The 20708-nt window shown below is 43.4% G+C and overlaps 1 protein-coding gene across 1 annotated transcript in view; it reads right to left on the bottom strand.

Annotated features, from left to right (window-relative positions):
• Positions 1-20708, bottom strand: part of PASD1 (PAS domain containing repressor 1) — a 267352-nt gene that overhangs the window by 115830 nt on the left and 130814 nt on the right. The window contains exon 10 of the mRNA XM_069205967.1: positions 889-995. Within this exon, the coding sequence (XP_069062068.1) occupies positions 889-995 (107 nt within the window). The remainder of the gene's footprint in view (positions 1-888; positions 996-20708) is intronic.

A 20708-nucleotide genomic window follows, 5' to 3' on the forward strand; every position in this document is an offset into this window, starting at 1 on the left:
TGCTGACACCTCCTATTGAGATGATCTGAAGCCATGAAACCCACTTCAGACAATTCACTGCTGTGAACTGCTGTTAAGTGAGCTAAGGTGCAAGACTTCTTCTAACTTTAATTCTGGAATAAAATTGGAGTAACTGTGCAAATAAGGCAGGCAAGTGCCACAAATACCCCCATATTTTAAGTAGGGTACAGAAGGCTCTATCAGCATTGTGTTTTTGTTAAATGGGAAAAATGGAGGTAAATGTGCATTGCACCATAACCTTCAACTCAAATATTGGTGTGTCATGTGAGCAGCAAGAGGAGCACAACTACGGGAACTATGTACACACCTATAAATGCATGATTTTTTATAGATTTATATAATTATAAGTACTTTTTGGATACTGTAAATCATAAAAAGCAGTATATCTATGGAAATCAGAGGTAGGAAAACGTCTATGACGTGCAGATTGAGGATCCCATAGAAAATTAAGTATTCTAGGTGTTGTGTACAGACAACTTTGCAAACAGACCTAATATGTGCAATATTAACTTGGAGACATATTTGTCCCTGCCCTTGCTAATGATTCAATGGCTTTCTTGTCTACCTCAGTTCCTTGCTCTTGATTGGACAGCTTTCCTTCTCGCCCAAGGAGCATTTCAGTCTCACTGGGTTTTGATTACATTACTAGTATCTTTGTACTGCTGTCAAGAGACCTTGCATTGCAGTGAATAATGGACTATTTTCTCTCATTCTCTCTGTCTCCTTAATGGATCCCTCTCCTTTCTCTCACATGCTCTATTAAAAAAAGTAACTATGTTCTCAAAACTTTACTAAAGATTGCTGGAGGACCCGAACAAATAAGCATACCAATATTGTATTTTGTTTGAGTGACATAAAAACACTTACAGTGTTCATGACACCTGGCGAGAAGTTCCAGATCTTCGGCATGGTAATAATCGTACCCCGATGTCCCCAGAACCTCGAAGGGCAGGTAGCCGATGATGGGTGGTGCCCTGGCATAGAATAAAAGAAGGCTAGTGAGCAGAACGATTGTTGCTAATTGTTATAACATTAAGGAATACTATGATCAGTCATCATCATGGATTTCTTTCTGGGAATGGGTTGTAAATGGTACATCTGTAATTACCAATTTATATAGAAATTCTGTGTAAACAAAACAACATAGCTCCACATCCTTTGGTTTATAGCAGTAGACAATCCCAAACCATTCCTTTAAATAAAGGCTGCATCTATAAAATATGTTGCTCTGGTTGCCAACATAAATTGTTATGTAAACATTAAACAGAATGCCAACTGGTTCACAAATGCAATTTTTTTTAATGAAAACCACTTTTGGTATTCACAGTACTTTGAGGGACAGGGAGTGACCAGGTTCAGAAAACCTTGGAAGTTTGTGCGTAGCAACAAATATGCTTATTTCTAGGGTCTCAAGTACTTTCTATCTTTCCCCAAATAATAATGACCAAAGTTTAAGTACTATTATGGGGGCAGGAGTAAATAATTTTCAGTGATGGAAAGGGGGTGGAAAGAACACTCTAAAAAGATCACATGTAGTGGAAGAGGTATGTCCGCTTGTAAAAAAATCTTTATGGAGAAAGAAACAATGGTTAGCTAATATATTTCTTCCCAGAGTTCCACAAGCGTGCATTTGTTCTTGCAAAATGTAATTCTCAAAATGTTTTCAGGACAGGTGAACTCCTGACAAAACTGCCACAGTTGCAGTTCCCAGTTCCTGGAAACCTTTGTCAATTCCAGAAAATGTAAATTAGCTCTACACGGTGATAGATGACAAAAAGGGGAGTTTTGTAGTCCTCAATTATTACTCACGAGTGTTTAGAGGTAATTGTGATCTTAGATTAGATTGTCATATCACCTGAATGTTTAGGGTGGGTATTAAAAAGGTTGGGTATGTTTCAAACCAGGACTGACCTAAAGAGCTCTGTGAATTATGATAGGTTCATGTTGAAGAATTGCAGGAAATGAGTCTGAGCACAGGGCCCTAAAAGTACAGCAGCCACTGTTCAAGGTGTAAGTTAAACAAATACCAAGTGTGCATGTTGACATGCTCCTCGCTCTTAGCCGACCTTTATCTCTATAAACACTTTGCAGGAACATTAACATGGACAATATTTGGTAATTGGCCCAGAGCAGTAATACCATGAAGTAGTACTACAGGTAAATATAACAAATGCCTAAATACTTTCACATGGTAGGCAATAAGAGGATACAAACCCACTGAGTTGGAGTGGATGTAGCATGTATAGGATCATTACATTACCTATAGAAGTACAATAGATACACACCCTACTGAGTAAGTCTCTTTAGATCGAACCCTGTACTAGAATAGCCATGTGATCAGTGTCTATAGCCCTTTGGTTGCTTGATTCCCTTTAAGTCGCACACAATGTCCTTTATGCATCATCTAGCACTGGGCAATGGTGATCTGCTGCCAGAAGTCCTCCACTGCCAGATCACATTACCCGTCACCACTGGTGCGTTACTAAGTCAGTGGGTTGCAATTGCATGACCCATACAAAGCCAGCCCCTTCCACCTCCAACTTTTAGTACCAGCATTTTATTACAAGGTCAGAGTAGATGGGCCCTTACCATCTAACAACATACTTCTATTCATCTACATTTAGGTGGTGTGTGTAGAAGACACTTTACATCTCTTCCGAGTCTAGCCAGGGTGTGGGGCACCATTCTGAACCCCTTTCAACTCTTAGGAGGGAGGCAATAGAGGCTGGCTATGCTTGGGGAGTAGAAGATTACATACTAACCCATCTCTATGTGCCAGGACGCTTCTTTTGAAGCAGTTGTGCACTGTATAAATGTATTTCATTGATTGATCATTCAAACAGAGTTAAGAAGTGCTGGGTGGAAGCTGGCTACTGGGTGGGGGGGAATAGTTAGCTCATCTTGTTTTCCCACCTGCTGATCAATAAGAGATTGCTTTTTGTGACCCCTCAGTGCGCTGCATTTTCTCTCTGGTGGAAGTAAATGGACACAACATGGTTCCAGCTGGGCCTATATGATTATGAAAAAACACATGATGGGATTCTGGTCTTGCTTCATAATGAAAGCAATTGGTATAAATAAGGATTTCCTACAAACGTATTGTGTTTAAATGTAATATCTCTGCCTGTAATCGGGCCAAATGCAGAATTTATTTTGAAAAACATTGACAATATTCCAAAGGGTGAGGGTCCTGCAGACAACTCCCTAAAAGGATTTTATTTTTACTGTAAGCATTGTCTAGTATTAAACTGTTTATATTTCCATTGCTGGGCCTGTGAAACTTCCATGAGAGTGGAGGTTTCATCCTTTACACAGTTGGACATGCACCAAGACAAGTAGATTACACATATGTATTTCAGTAGACCTTCATAACTATAACGTGAGGTGTCTCACAGATCTTTTAAAAAACGTGTTAACATTGCAGAGTTGAGGATTTTATGATGCACTTGTGGTTTTAGTAGTATAAGACATCTGACATTCATTAACACACCATGCAGCCAGGAAAAATGTTTCAAAACCAATGAGTGTGTTTACTTAACCAATGATTTGCCGGATTCCCCAATCCTATATTTGGTGATGTTGGACCTCATTCAAGCTTTTTACGCATGTAAGTCAAGCTTTAATGCATATATTACTTAATTTACCAGTGTAAAAAACACTTTTTTACTTCTGAAATATTAGATTTCACATGTTAATGGTCTTGCTCACAAAGAGGTTTTCGTGTGATCCCTTCTATTCCAGGGGATGTGGAGCGGGCTAAATGCCCCGGAAGTGTTTACAGAAATTCAAACCTACATCTTTATGGGAATTCACCAGTCATATTCAAAAACCTACTTGTACAGGAAATGGCTGGAGATTTACTCCTGCAAAGGGCAAGAAACAATCATTTTCGAGGATGTGAAATGACTATGGAAGGTTTTCTTTAGGAAGCTGGCTATTTATGTAGACATTATGCAGATAGTCCAGGGCGACCCTCATTGACAAGGGCTAAATTAATAACCCTAAAAGCTCTCTTTTGTGGTAGTGTGGGTGAGACCTTAGGCTCATCAGAGGGTAGTGTTAAGCATTTATTGCACACACACATCCAGTAAGCAAGACATACTAACAATAAAAAAATCCAACACCAATTTATAAAAATACCACAGATTTTCATATTTATTTAGACACCAGGTTCACCATAAATGGGTAAGTACTTCTTGAGTTATCAATTTTCAAGTCACAGAAAAATACACTTGTGTGGGTTTCAGCAGTAATGTTATCCTATGGAGTTTATTCAAATACTACAAAAAGGCACTTATCAACAACTTAATGAACCTGTCTTTGGGAGTTAAGATAAGTATGGGGCAAGGTCTGAGGCAGCACCAACAGGTCCCTTCAGGAGGCATTTGGGCTCCTGAGTGCAGAGGTGCCTTACAGTGTCTGGTATCCCATTCCCTTCAATGGGAGACAGTCCCGGGGATCAGAGGCTGCAAGAGGGGACTCGGTGACCAGTCTGGCTGAACCCAAAGGAGGGCTCAGGTTTTGAGGGTCTTAGTCATGCAGAGACACCATCGGTACAACCGATCTCGGGCTGTGGGGCTTGTGTGCAGTAGAGCTTTGACGTGTCAGGTCGCATTGCTGAAGATCCGCTCGGTTTTAGGTTCCTACAGAAAGTGGCTGCAGACAGTGACTGGGGACCAGTCTGGCAAAAACCCAAAAGTGGGCCCAGCTCCAGAGGGTCTCAGGACTCTGTGGGCACCATTGACTTCCTGGGACTCAGGCTGTGGGGCTTGGGTGTAGAGGTGCTTTGAGGCGCTGAGTTGTGTTGGTCAGAGACTTGCTATGGGTCTTGGTGACAGGGTGAAAAGGGGAAACAGGGCAGTGGGGCCACTCTTCTGAATGACCTTGTAGATCCTGATGTCCGTCGATGGTAGGTCTGCTTTGGTGCAATTGAAGTCTGGATTAGACCAACAACAAGCCTTGGTCATTGCAAGGGGTCCAATGCCCCAGGTATAGGGGCAGGGAGCTGTCGGAGGGGTCAGTGTCTCGGGACTTCAGTGAAATGGCAGGGCTGATCTCCTGGGCTCCAAACAATCTTCTCCTGGCTTGTTATTCCCTCAGAGGGACCAATTGCCTAAGAGAAAGAGTACTGGACTTTGCAAACAGTGCCTGCAGATGCATGAAAGCAGCTCCCCTGCTCCAGGGGAGAACTTCCTGGGTGTTGAGGTGCTGGGCAGTCCCTCAAAGGTTTTGGGGAGGGCATCCAGTCTTGATGAAGTCGGCCCAGTGATGGTCAAAGTGCAAGCAGCCTGGCTGGGTTTTGTGCCAATCTTTGGTGCAGGTCTTCTGTTTTCACTCTCCTCAGTCTGTCTTCAATCTTCCTCTGTTCCTAGTCTTGACTTAATCTTGATCTCAGACTTGATTTGCCTTTCTGATTTCAGTGCCCTCCCTAAATACTCAGTTTAGTAGTGTTGAGGGGAGCGAAGGGTATTAGCTAATGGGCTACTTACTCTTGGGGTCACTACAACCCCTAGATGACCACTTCCTGGGGGAATGAGCATCACCCTGTCCTAGAGTTCTTAATTTGACCACACAGAAGATGGTGGAATTTTCCTTTTCATGTTCACTTCAGGCTGCTCCCCTCCAGGGGTGTGTCCAGCCGGCAAGTGCAGCTCACCTCCTGACTATCTAATTTCCTGCCAGATGGGCCTCAGGGGGTTGCCTCTCCTAGGACTGGGGGAAGCTGGGTTGCATATCAAAGGCTCAGGGACATTGAAGTCCCTGGCCTTCGCATGCAAATTTACTAGCCATTTTGTTGGCTCAGGTGATAACATCTCCTGCCAGAGCAAGCACTGTTTCTGACCTCGGACAGCAGGGGCTCTCACCTCCAGGGGGCCAGAAATGTGTCTGTGGTGGCAAACTGGATGATACCAGTCATCCAGTACCCTAGAGGACTAGGAGCGCTTAAGGGGGCACCTCTAAGGTGCCCACTAGGTGCATGTCATGATAAACCAATGCTGGTATGAGTATGGATTTATTAAGATGAGGTGTTTGATACCAAACATCATAGGTTTCAATGAAGCCATTATGAAAAAATAATGAACAAAAAGAGATCAAAGTTGCATAAGGGAAACCAGCGATGCATACATTTTTAAAGGTTTTTCAGAATTTGCTGTGGCTATGCTTCAGTTTTTCTGCACATCCCAAAACAAGTATATAATTTAGGGGTACTGTCATATACAAAACACACTTTTCAATTAGGTGCCGTCCTGGTATAAACACCCAGCCACCTACTGTGTGAACGCCATACTGGAAAAACACCAAGTGGGCTTATTAGTCCATCACAAATCAACTTGTCCAGTGCATTTGAACAGCCGACAGGTGTTTCATCATCATGACTTTTTCAAGGCTAAAACGTCGGGTGATTATCCGTGAAATGTTTATGAGTGTCCCGGCATTAAATTCCCATTAGTGTTCAGGATACGTGAACAGAATACAGCCTGTTTAGTGGTGGTGGACCTGTGTCAATGGCTTCCAAGTGACCTGAGATAAAGTATGTGTTCTGAACACAGGACCGAACATTAGTCGCGTGCTGCGGCCATGATAAGCCAAAGTCCTACGTAAACGAGTACTGCTGGAGAATACCTCTTATAAGTGTGTACCTTGGAATTTCTGATGGACATTTTTACAGTTTTAAGGCAAAAAGTGACTAGAAAAATTAAATCGTCAGTTTAAATATGGATTAAAATAGCGCCTAGGTCCGAGTCCACGGTGTCTTTTCAAGTCTCAAGTATTCAGGGAATAAGTTCCACAAGAATAGAACAGCCCCAGATTTTTTTTTTAGATCCAGGTGTGTGGCATTTGAATAATTTTGATTCAAGTCAAAACGTTTCTTTGCTCATTAGGTTTCTGGCCCTTCTGAAATGTTAAGAAGGGTTTGAAATATGTTGTTTGCTGGTGCCTGAGGGGTTTGAAAGGGAGGCAGGCAAGCCTCAATTTTATTTTTTATCTCTAGGAGAAGCTAGGGAAAGGTCCTATTTTTGGAGCAATTTATTGTACTAGAAGCAGAGTGTAACAGGTTTCATGGGATTTGTGGACATGAGATGATGTTTATACTATGATAATTTTAGAAAGTTTTTATGTGTGAAGATGATGTTGGTAAAAGAGGATCCCTTCAAATATAGTTGTATTGGTGCATGAACACACCAGATTCCTCCATGAAGCTCAAATTGAGCAAAGCAGTATAGGAACGTGCAAGTGACATTGAGGGTCAGAACACATATTTTCTATTCTTACAAACTTTTAGTGGTTACTAAGGTAGAAAAAGAACCAGCTCAGAACTTTGTTTTTAAATTTCATGAGAGGCTCCAAAATGCTATTTTGCTAGTGATTCCATGTAGTATAGCGACAGGAGTTGGACATCTCTTGCTAATTGATGAATCCATGTTTGGTGGTTGCTCATAAAAAGTTCCACAAGTTGGAACATGAGGACTAGGAGGGGGTTGATAGAAAGTTTACTTCTCCTTGCTGATCTGCAATCTACCCTTCCCTACATTGAATGAACAGGAGGTTGTGTACAGTACAAATGATCTGGAGCTATCCAGTCTAATGTACAAAGTCCTACTCAAAAAGCGTTTAGAGAAGGCTGCATTATCTATAAAGTAGTTGTGGATAGCTTCCCCAACGAAGTGTTGAAACACTGGGTCGTCCAGAGCTTCAACACACAGATGACAGTCTGCCATACAGAGGCGCTCTCTGTGCCAATCTAGAGAAAGTAATGCCGGGTTGTGGTCTGAGACCGTATGGCAGAGGTATTCTGCAGTGCGGACACCGCTGTATACCCCTGGTGAACTAAGAAAAGCATCCAAGCGTATGTGCCGTTCCTGCATCCATGAAAAGGGAAGAATAGTCCCTGTCCCCGGGGTCTAAGTGCCTCCAGGAGTCAACTAGGCCCCATCGCTGCTGCCAATCTAGGAATGTACATGCCAGGAGCACAACTGGGGAATCACCTAATAGTGGATTAGAGTGGTCAAGAATTGGGTCAGTGACACAATTATAACCCCCACCCAGCAAGACATTCTGAGTCCTATATGGGACCAGCATTCTGGATACGTGAGTGAGGAATCCACTCTGATATAGGTTAGGGGTATAAATCTCAACAATAGTCAAATCTTGGCCCACAAGAATATAGTAGGGCATACTTCCTGTTGGGTGTCTATTAAATCCCTAACTTTTTTGGAATGGCACCACTGGGTGGATCCATACCAGGACCCCTCTAGCAAAAGGTGAACATGTTGTGGCATATATTGTGTATCGCTTCCATTTCGGGAACAGTTAGATGGGTTTGCTGCAGAAGGGCGATATGGGATCCCCTCCTCTTTAAGTGTGAGTGAACCTTGTAATGTTTTGCCATAATATTAAGGCTGCTAACATTCCAGCTGATTAAGTTCTAGGTCAAGGAGGATGCCATGAGTGGGTGTCAAATTGGTGAATTGGGTTACCAGTCAGGCATGCTCCAGTTCTCATGGAGGCCCAAGGCTTCGATCCACTGTGTGAAAGGTTCTATGAGGCAGGCAGAGAGAAGCAATCCCACAGGTATTCCCCAAACAAAAAACAGTACCCCAATTCCCCAACCACAGGATAAGAAACAAAAAACTCCGCATCCAAACCATTAAACATACATTCAACATTTGTGCACACATCTTACACACAACTTCAATAAGGTTTGGGGTGCACCTGTCTGGACACCTCCCGGCCTCACATCACACCATCTGGGTGGAATTTAGGATAATATAGTCCAATTTTAACCCAGAAACCTATAAAGAGCATATGAAACTTATTGACCATTCATTGGATTACAACAGTTATACATTACCAAGCCACCTTGCCAACTAGATTATTTAGTCAAAGGTGCTGGGTGTAACCAGTGGAAGAGAGTCTTCAGAGTTAAGAGTGGAGACTGAAACATGGTCAGTGTCAGTGTCCCTTATTTCATCATCTCCCAGAACTGAAGGAGGACCACATCCCGCTCCATTGATAGCCACCACTACTTCCACTGCTCTCTGAAATTCCTGTAGTGCTAGGGAGCAAGAGAGGACTGCACTAAAGCCAGTTTTTCCCCATTTCTTTGGGGTCTTAGGTCTTCCTCAGGGGATATGCAGTCAAGTTGTCTTCTTGTCAGAAGGGAGATTCTCAATCCAATCCCACAAGAGGGGAGACAAAGTCAAAAAGTATACTTCCTCCTTATGAGCTACTCGGAGCCTGGCAGGGAACAGCATAGCGTTTGCTATCCAAAGCTTTCTGAGTCGTTTTTTAGCTTTTATAAACAAGGCCCTTTGTTTTTGGACTACCCTGGTGCAGTGCTTAATTTGTAAATAAAAACGTGCTGGTGCCCAAAGCCCTCCTCTTAAACATGCAGCTGCTGCAATTAAATATGGGAACATGGAATACTGAGGCAGTGTAATCCTGAAGCCATCTCAGGCCTCTTCAATACATTTAAAGCCACTCCCAGCCCTTTCAGCTCACTCTTGCAGCTTTCTACTTTCTCCCTGTGTGACGCTTTTTCATATTTCCCTTCCTCCGTTTTTCCCATATGTGTCTTTTCATCGCAGTAAATGCTTGAGGCAGAAGAATAAGCCCAGCCCTCAAAAATAAGTGCTGGTGCTCAGCACAGGAAACAACACGCACAAATTAAACCCTGCTCTGTGATTCTCCACCATTATGGTCCCTCTGAGGCTGATCTTGATCATTGAAGTGTAACAATTTAGCCACCACTGGTCTAGGGTCCACTCCCAGTAATGGAGGCCTTGCTGGCACACAGTGCACATGTTTGAGTGTGTAGAATGGGGAGCTACTTCGTTGTGGAGCTATTACTCTAAGAAATTGGTCATATTGGCCCCCTGGGTCCTCAATGAGTTCTGGCAGTTCAATAATCCAAAGATTATTTCTTTGAGCCCTGTTTTCAGCATCCTCTTCTCGGATTTCTAACGTCTTTAATTTGCTATCCATTGTCGACATCTGCTCATTCATGGTCGCCAATAGAGAGGGTGATATCGTCCATGGTTTGCTCTGTAGTGGTGACTCTCTCGGTGGCCATCTCTTTACAATCCTATGTCTGTCACCATGGTATCTATTTTAAGTTCAAGTGCCTCTCACGAGGCAGATAGCCTGCAGTATAGTGCCCAAGATCGCACCATGATGTCCCTGCGGTGGAGGACCTGCATCTGAAGCCCCTTCTACCATTTTAGTAGGATTTGGGTCTTGGGACAACTGTCCTGTGCCTCCTTTTTTTGGGAGTAGTTACCCATTGTGGTGCAACAATGCAGATGCACGGTAGGGAAGGGCATAGGATTCACACCAAGGGTCGACTTCTTTGCCACCGAGGGATGACACAATACAGCTTTGTAGCTTTAGGTAGGGCGTGAGTCAAGGGCAGCACCCCACATCTCCAATTCTGTGGCATCAGGTATCCCGTGGGAGGAGCAGAGGAAGCAAGGAATGTTCCAAGTCTTCATGCACAGACTGGGGAGGACTGGAGGCCACCGGGGGGGGCACCTAACGCAAGGAGGTAAGTGCCCAATGCCAAACCAGGCCAACACAGCATCTCAGGAGGGCTCAGGGGTAGCTGTAAGAGCCAGGTTCTATTACTACTCACCTCAAATTGTTACTCAGATGAGTGCCAGTTCCATAGTGTATTCACTGCACAGGGCTAGATGGTAGAAAGAGGAAGGGGGCTGATGCACTCCAGTGAATTTCCTAGTATCAATTTGCACTCATATTTCTAGGGCCCCTCCCAACGATTTAGCACAGAGACATTGATTTCCCTTCAGCTGACACGGTGCAACCAGGTCATAATACTCACTTACTGTATTGTTCAGCAGCAGGGGCCCTTTGCACCATCACATTCTCTGGACCCCATCTTGCACATGTGTGCTGGTGTGTCACACTTTCCTTGTGCGCCCAGTGAACTGCACTCCTCACGCACAGTCCCAACACAGCCTCACATGCCCCTAATTTATTAAATAGAGAAACAGTTCAGCCAATTTTCAGGGTGTGTGGGAGTCTCCGCTGGGACGCTGTTGTGCACTTCGAAGCCCAGAACTTTATTTGTGTTTGCACTAGGGTGGTGATCCTGTTCCCATCTGTGTAATGCTGGGTAACTCTGTGCCTCCCCCAGCCAGGCTTGCTGCTCTGTCAGAGGCCCGTATTAGTACCAGGACCCTCCTGGAAGTGATCTCCGCTCCCTCATCTGAGATTGAGTAATCGCTCAGAGGTGCAAGTGAACTTGTATGGGCCGCCACGTCTGTTGATTTTATCCCAAAGCGCGCTTCCCCTACTATGGCCACTATGCCCGGCAATGCTGTGCAGTCCAGCCAGCTCACTATTTCACCAGTGAGTGGTCTGTGCTCAGTGGTCCGGTTGCCATCTGCCAGCATGCTGCTTCCTGCTCATATCTGCATGTGTTAGGCCCCACGGGCCCAGGTGGCTTTGATCACCCCCTATTCCTGCAGCCCAGCTGGGACAAGTTGGTCTCGTATCGCCTGAACCACAGAGTGGGCTCTGACTCAAGATCACCTGTTTCTCTGACTCAGGGCAGTCCGAGCCCTTGCTCAATATAAAAGTGACACTATGCTTTCTCGTATGCCATCATCTTGGCAAGTGGCCTCACGGTGCTTTGCAGCAGCCTGGGGCCTATCTAGGCTTAAAAATTAGTTTCAGAGCTCAGGGGCTCAGCAGGCATCACAACAATGTATTTGGGAGTTCAAATTAGGCAAGATTGGGCAGGATTAGCCCACATGGCTGAGTTTGGTTGGGAGTGCCGCGTCTCACGTCTCACTCCATTGGCACCTAGCCATGACCCCCAAGTCAGATTTGGAATTCACAATTCTGAAAATGGCACTTTTAGAAAGTAGGTGTTTTCTTGCCGCAAACATTTGGTGCCTGCTTCCTGATTCCTGGGTCACATGACTAGGGGTAACCAGCAGTTGGACTTTGTGTATTGTTCCCATACAGTAAGATAAAAGTCCCAAGCTTGTTGGCAGGCTGATCCATCTCTGACTTAATGAAGGGAAGGAGCTGTCACCTACAACACTTGCACATCACAAAGGCTATGCCTGAGCACCTTCCCAAAGGGTTTGACACTAGTCTCTTGTGACCCCAGGCAATCTGGGGCCACGGCAGGGAGGCAGGAATTTCCTAACACCTATGGGGTTGAAACCTCTAGAACCTTCACCAATTTCAAAATGGGTATTAGGTATAAATATTTGACCCTCAGGCCCAACTTTTCAGTATACCTCTGGACCTGTGGAAGTCTCAGAAGGACTGCTGTCCTGCTCTTCCAGGAGTACTGCCACTCTGTTACCCTGCTGCCTGAGTGAAGGACTGGACCTGCATATTGAACTCAGGATCACCAGAGTGACTCCAAATGCTAGTTGGCTGGCCTCCTGACGAGAGTCTCAGGGACAGAAGGCTTCAACCACCTTGAACCAAATACCTGAACTCTGTCTGCTGTGAGCCCCACCCTTCCAAGTGGTGCCTCTGCAGTCCTGGACCCTCAGAAATGGGCCTTAAGATGGTCTGCCAACCCAGCTTGCCAAGCACCATATCGAAACCTCTGTGCAATGCATCTCCAATGCAGGACTTTGCATTGTAGCTCAAAGCCTCATTGGACCCACTACTGCATAGTCCTCGTTGCAAGCCTCCACATTTCAAGCCCTGCGTCAACGCATTCTTGACAATGACACAGGATTCTCCATCGCAAGCCACCCAGTTTCTTTGGAATCAGTCAGAGTGCAATACATCTTCGATAAAGGACTTTGCAATGGAAGCCCCTCATCAACAGCTTCCTCAACAACAACCCAGGACCTCACTTCGCAGCCTCACAGCTTCCCAGCACCGCCTGGCATTACACATCTCCACACCAGGACCTTGCATCGCTTCTTCTGCGCAAAATCTTCAATGCAGGATCTCACAAACAGGATATAAGGTGCTCTTGTTCAGCGGTTCTAACTAGATCTGTGTTTCTGTGCCATGCTCCATCGCATTCAGCCTGAACTTGTGACTTTGTCCCGGTCCAGTGTGACCAGATAACCACAGCTAGCACTTGGTGCTTCTAGGCACTATTTTCACTTACACTTTAAAATTGCATATCTCTGGTTGTACTGATTGGAATTTTGCTGTTTTGCCCTCAAATAATTTAGCAAATGTTACTCTACTTTTCTAAATTGGTGTTGTGTTCTCACTTTATTACTGTTTGAAGTGCTGCATAAATACTTTACACATTGTCTCTAAGTTAAGTGTGACTGCTTTTTGCCAAGCTACCAGAGTGTTAGGCACAGATTAATTTGGGGTTTGCTAGTTTTTCACCATGAGAGAGATTGTGATTCCTGCTTGAGTAAGGTTTCACCCCTCCCTTAACCAATAACCCGATTTCCAACAGTTGCCCCATGCTGAAGTACCCTAGCAGGTCTAACCCCGTAATCATCATCCCCTCTCTTAGTCATAGTTTTTTAATTCGGCTGCGTCCTGAAAAATATTTTATGGGTTGTGCTGTTAGAAATATGGTTGGCTGGCTGCTTTTAACATTTCATTCCAATAATGGCCCTAATTATTCTGAATACAACCTGATTCGGATGGTCAGCAGAAAAATAACTACACATAGTGGCATTTATGATAAAATCAAGACATATATCATCATTAAAAAAGTCTAGAGATTCATGTAAAGCTAGGTATGAACTATTAGGTAATAACACCTTTGAAAACAAGGGTTAGGAGTGCTCCATAACAAAAGCAATGAAAAATAATCCTTTATACACAAAGTTCTTTCTCAAGAGAAGTCTTGATTTAAAGGACATATTTCAGCACGCTGTGAAGAACACAAAGAAGCATGCGATAATAAAGCAAACTATAGAGCAGCATAAAACAATCTAAGCAAGTGCAAAGGTTTCTGACAAGAAACATGATGTGAGTTAAAGTAATAGAAAAAAACGAAATCCTTCTATTGCCCTATAATTGCTACTCCTGGATTATCTATAATCTATGTAAGGACAACACATGAGAACTATATAGAATGCTTTATCATCATATTCTGTAATTAAACAAGAATTATACTTCCCTACTCCCCTACTCTCTTCAGTCAACAATGCAAGATTTTGTAGCAAAATAAAACCATGTTTTTTTCCTTTAAGTGGTTAGTTTTTGTTTCAGAACCAGGACACCACTTCTTGGGTGATCACATGCCTTTATAAGTACACTATAACTAAATGAATAAATGCTGGCAACAGCTAAACAAAGCCAGTCTCTCAACCGCTAAAGGATATCAGAATACTGCACCCTGGTGATAAGAGTGCACCCTTACTGAAGTGGCTGTGGTTCATGCTGATACAGAGTAAGACCTTCATTAAGAGTGGCCTCCTAATTCCACTGGGACACTTACTAACCTTATTGGAATTATGAAATCCGCAGGGGCACAACTGGCATCTCTATGTAAAACACTGGGGAAAAATATGGAATTACCGGTGGAAATATTAGAATAATAGAAGTGGTACAATTACCAATTGCCCATGAAGTTCTCAATTTCTCTGTGGATGGTAGAAGGCAACCCATAAATAAATGCTTGCTCTTGTAGCTAGCGTCACAGTCTATATTAAATAAATGCATTGTGTGTAAATCTAAAGTTCATATTTAATTCAAATTCATTTTATTGTGTATTATTAGATATTTTTCACTTGGAAATGGTACATGATCTTTGCTGCTATCAATCACTGCTTATTACTTATCTTTAAAAACAATTACTATTCTATTGTTTTGTTTATATGCATTTCAACTAGGTATATTGTTGGTATTCATTTTGTTGAGCTAACTTATGAGAATTGTATTTTGTTTGTTTTGTGTCCTTTTTAATGTTATTGATGTAATGAAATATTTAGGACATACAAAAAAAAAACCATTTACATGAAAATCAATCTTACTCAAGGTAAACGTTGATTGTACGTTTTTAATGTTCCTCAGAGTTAAACATTCTTTACCAGTGAAGGTGTCCCGTAACATACTCTATAAATTGGGTTTGTATTTCACATAAACCAAAGCATTAAACCGACAAATTTTTGAACATCAGAACTCACCTGTGGTATTTTATTAACTGTGACTAGTGATTCTTCAATACTGCTGCACTAGGGACAGCTAACACATAGCTACTTCAGCCTCTCAAAAATTGTAAGAGAAGTGACAAGCAGGAGGCTGTGACCCTCTTTATACAGCTTTTTAAATTTAATTCTTCTAATACTCTCAGGATTGTGTACGTTAGATTTCTGGAAAAAAATATGCTGGCAACATAAATGTCTCTTGTACAACAACCTCTGCTGCAAATCCACTCGGCAACATGACCCTGTTGCCTTCCATTTGCTCACCTAAAGGCGTTTGATTCTGTATGAGAGTTCTGTTTCAAGTCCATGTCCTCAAGCCCATTCCTATGTCTAGTGTGTAAACAATGGAAAAGATGGCAACATTTTACCAGCAACAAAATATGTGAAACCCAGAGAGACCATTTAAAATGTCATTTTTAAATAACCTGCTCAGCAGATTTACGAATATAACACGCCTTTTATTTTCTTTTTATAAACCACCCAAGAAGGGCCAGGGCCTGGAGTGGTGGGTTGTAATTTTTTTGGTGAGTGGGTGTGGTGCCACCCTCCCCAAGCCATTGCGAGGCCTCAGGGACTACATCACCCAGGACTGGCATTTATATAATGCAGACTGTGGCACTCCACCTAGAAATTAATTCCCTGCCCACAAGGAATACAACTTTGCTCCTGCTCGGGTGGGAGCACAGAAAAAAGCTTTTCCCTCATCGGTGGGAGCAAAGTTATGGAGCTGCCTTTTACCAGAACACAGTACGGTGCTGACAAGGGAGCTTGCTGGGGGCCACAGGAGCCTTGGGGCTCACCCTTTGCCCCCAATGAGGAACACACTGTATTAATGTAAGTGGCTTGTTCTAGTCAGGAGAGCTAGTAGGGGCCGCGAGGTGCCCTGGCGGCTCCCCCACAGCCTCCAACTAAAACAGTGTTGTGGGTGCCCTCGTTGGCACCTGGGCACCCATTTAACAAGAAATTGCTGGCTCCTTCCAGCACCCACTATGGGTACTGGCTGAGAAGCAGTCAGGAGCCGTGGGGGCCTTGGAGCTGCGCCAGCGGCCCCCAACACTAAAAAATTGTGTGTGTGCCTCCACTGCTCTGCCATATTATATATTTTCTTGCTTATGGTGCCCTGAGAAGGGGCAGGGGCACCATTGAAATTGTTAATGTTGTGGGGCTACATGGGGTGCAGCAGTCCCCTCAACAATAAAAAGCAAAACAGTAAGGGGCATATTTACAAAGAACTAGCACAGAGCTGTGCGAAAATTGGCAGCACCAGTTCTGAAACGCAGGGATGCTCCATATTTACAAAAAGACAGTGCATTCCTGTGTTTCTCCCTGCTCTAATTTAGTTGCCTAGCACCAATGCAGCCACCCTTGCGCCATGGTGCAAGGATGGCTGCCTGCGGAAGAGATTGTTGTTGTGCAGGAGGGGACTCCTTCTTGCAAAAAAAAAATCTTCAGTGGCAATTTGCTCTTTCGATGTGTGCTGCGTGTGAAGGGGCCGTATTTACAAGGTGGCATTAAGCCACAAAAAGTAGCTTAACTCCACCTTGTAAATACGGCGCAGTGCACAGCGCCACCAGAGTGTCAAAAAAAGTTGTGCTAGGGGCTTGTAAATATGCCACTAAGGGCCTGATTCTAACTTTGGAGGACGGTGTTAAACCGTCCCAAAAGTGGCGGATATACCACCTACCGTATTACGAGTTCCATAGGATATAATGGACTCGTAATACGGTAGGTGGTATATCCGCCACTTTTGGGACGGTTTAACACCGTCCTCCAAAGTTAGAATCAGGCCCTAAGTCTCCTGGATCAATGAATCTATGAACTCAGGAGAGCTTACCATATTTGTTAAATCACTTCAAGCTGGAGCTCATACTCTTTAGCTAGAGTGCAGGGACTTTTTGTAGTTGTGTCTGTGGCTTCAACTTGTGGCCTGAAAAATGAAATATTATCACAGTCACTATTATTAATCATTGCAAGGTGTGAATTTATGTAATATACATTTGATTAAGGGTATTGATGACTTTTTGACAAAGCAAAAAATGTAGCTTTATATGTGTTGATGTACTGGTCCTTTGATAAAGCCAATAGGCTCTGCAACTATTAGTTTGGTACTTTCAGGCTTTGACAAAGTCAGTAGGTCTGCCTTACTTAAAATTACAACTTTTATATTGTTATATAACATAGCTAGCCATGTGCAGAAGCATGGAGTTTGGGGGACTGCGGTGGGGGGGCAGTTCTACAGTCCAGGCCCAGTTCCCAGGCTCAAGCCATGTATGCTGATGAACATCTTAGTTTATGTGAAGAAAAATATAGAAATTAACTAAAAAAAAAGGTTTAAAGTGACATTATAGCTAGGAATTGTAATAATATGTTTCTTTACATTGAAAAAAGACTTATAAAATAAGTGCTGCTTTACAGCTATTCTAAACACATATATTTCCCTAGGGCAAATTTATATATATAAAAGGTAAGATTTGCACCACAGCATCAATTCATTTTCACATTTTAACTGAACCTGCAATATTTTATATTTGCTAGCATCCTCACCTTGCATGTCCCTAAACTTGAAAAGACAACATCGGTCAGACAATATTTTCTGAAAAGCTAAGCTGCCCACATAGCTTGGTTTCTCATCACCTGCAAAGCTAGCCCTATTCTTTTCAGCAGCTCTAGTTTTGCTACCTGTCTGGATTCTATGTTTAACACTTGTATACATCAATTTTATGAACAAGTGGGCGGTTCCATTGCATTGAATATTGTTCTTGTAAAATATTTTCCAGTAGATTATTTTACCTGATATACCCTTACCACTTATAATTTATATTCCTTTATTTTAAGCATATTATACTGGAGGCAAACTATTGCAGGTACTAATGGAATTGAACAGGGGACTCGAAGTTACAGATTACTTCATCATTTCTACAGCAAAGAGAGCTTCAGTTGCTGTTTGTTATCTAGCTGTGCTATACATATTGTTAAAAGCTTGGCACTCAGATCTTTTCTGTGAGAACTTTGAAGCGGCCCATGACATTGGCCAATGTCGTGCAGGAGAAAGGCTTGCATACAAGCCTGAAATAGACTTGCAGTCGACTGAGGTGAACTGTTCATGGAGGATAGAGGAGCATGCAGCATAACAGGGAGATGTATTAGGGGCAGGACCTAAAGTTTAGTAGCAACCAATCTGCTTTGAAACACCTAAGGTGGGGCAAGGATAAGGTAGCAGTGAAAAAAACAAGGCTATAAAACAGCTTCCAGGTTTCAGTGGTGCAAGGGAAATAACCAGTTCCATTCTACACCACCACCTACATCCTATACATGTACCTACAATCCCATACACAATAAGTGTGAGTGGTCACCACTCCACCCTACATGACAACATGAAGACTGCTTCACCTACAGCTTACATTGCTACATACATCTTACACCCATACCTACACCCATGTCCTATTATAAATTCTATACACTATACCACAATGTACACCTTGCATCACCAACTACAAACTACATCACCACCTACTCCTTTCATTACATGCGTTACCACCCACACCATACAACATGACTTACACCATCTGTCACCCATCATGACTTTGTAGTGGAGCATTTTTAATATCATGCCAAAGCAATTCCCATGGTCTATCTGGTATGTCTACAAGAGGTTTGCCCTCTCCACCCCCATCTCTCCATATATGCCCGTCTTTGCGACTGGAAAGCTTCTATCAGGATTTGACAAATGCTTGAGTCTGTGCCTCTTTAGCCCACGGACAAAAGTATTGACATTTTGTAATGGGATAAGTTCCCTCATCACTCCTGTTTTCATTACCAGGTGCATCACCCAGTGTCTAATTTAGGCATAGTGTTAACTCTTGGTCTCCTCTAAGCTGAAGATATGCTTACACCTCACAAAGGGATCAATATTGCCCCTCTTAAAAGGTTTTGAAATCATGGTGCAGGCCCCATGTCTTTAACAGTCAATGGGACGTGGGGTCATAGACAGAGTGAAAGATAGTTAGTATTGAAAGTGGTATGAGGGGACCCTTTTTGGCCTCTGCAGGTACTTTGCCAGATCATGAGGTTGGTGTTCCTTGGCAATTTCAAGTAGGCATTTAAAGGTTTATCCTGTTTAAGTTTACCAATCCAGGTCCCACCGAGAGCTACCCATTAATAACCTGTCCACATGAGACTACAGTCTGTTCATAGTTCAGAAAGTCATTACACATGGAGAGAGGAGGAGGGAGAAGGAGGGACAAATATGGAGGAACACACCGTACTTAGCTCCCTATAACTCAAAATACACAAGAAAGTACGGGTTCTCTAATGAGGGCGTCGTGGGTACCAGCGTAGCCCTGGGTTATATGTATTCCTATTTGGAAGGGTAATGTCAGTGAAATGTTAGTAAGTAACTGCAAAGTGCATGCGCTGGGAGAGACACCGGGGGGAGTTCCTTTTACGGACTAGGTGGTCTCACACACTATATAGTGTCATGCTTCATCATTTGACCACCTAGACCCACCCAGGTAGGACAGTGCCACCTGGGCGGACTCAACCTCACTGTTAAAGGAACAGGAGGGAGTGCGTAAATAAACTTGTTTCTGGAAAGATCGGGATCCAGCTAATCTAGTGAAAAAATTAAAAACACCTAAGCAGACACCTGTGAGGAGTGACAAATTTAATGGTGGTGTCTGACTGGTGTAGTTAAAACAGGGGTTGGGACACCTCTGTGAGGATAAGGACTCACAGGGTCACCTAACTAATAGCCAACATGTTTCTGCCCTCAGAAGTGAGCCAATGAAGGTCTCGGGGCATTCGTCAGGGCCTAGGATCCCTACGTCTCACGTTGGAGGAAATTTACTCTATGTGAGGGTCAAAGAGTGTGAAGTAAAAGGTCTACCTTACCCAAGGAATTACCTTGAGGCGGCCTATGGGGGATAAACAAACAATTAGAACAATAGTGGCACATGACACTGCAAAAACCAACCAACTACACACGTGTCAAGGGGATGCATTCATGCACATAACACATATGTTCATAATAGGCAATATTCATGCGTATAGTGACCAAGTGGGTACATCTATCTATACAAGTGGACAGTCCTACCACTGCAGGGAATTACAACTCTTACCCTTTCATAGAGGCTGCTAGCCTCTGGTATCCAGGAGGGGGAGTGTCCCCTTATAGTCAAACACTAAGGGGAGACACAGAAAGAGATGGACACAAAGACAAAGTGAGGAAGGGAAGGGAACAGGTGTAACCAGTATAAATACAGGGGAGAACAAGACTAGCGGAGTGGTTCCCACTAGGAACCCACTGTCATTGCTAAATAAAAAGATACTGCATACTAAATAAAGTAGTAACAAGGGATGGCTACAATTAGTAGTCGAAAAACAGATAGAAAGTAAAATTAAAATTAATGGAAGGAAGAGGGGGGGGGGGAAAGGAAGAAGAGAAGGCTTATCTGTGCTGCCTGTGATCCATTCAGTCACTCACTACATCAAAGGGGGCGCTCGCCGTGCGCCTATACCGTCCTCTCCTTGGACCGCTTGCGACAAGTGACTGAAGGAAAACGGTCT

This window comes from Pleurodeles waltl, chromosome 2_1, assembly GCF_031143425.1.
Source record: "Pleurodeles waltl isolate 20211129_DDA chromosome 2_1, aPleWal1.hap1.20221129, whole genome shotgun sequence".
NCBI lineage: Eukaryota > Metazoa > Chordata > Amphibia > Caudata > Salamandridae > Pleurodeles > Pleurodeles waltl.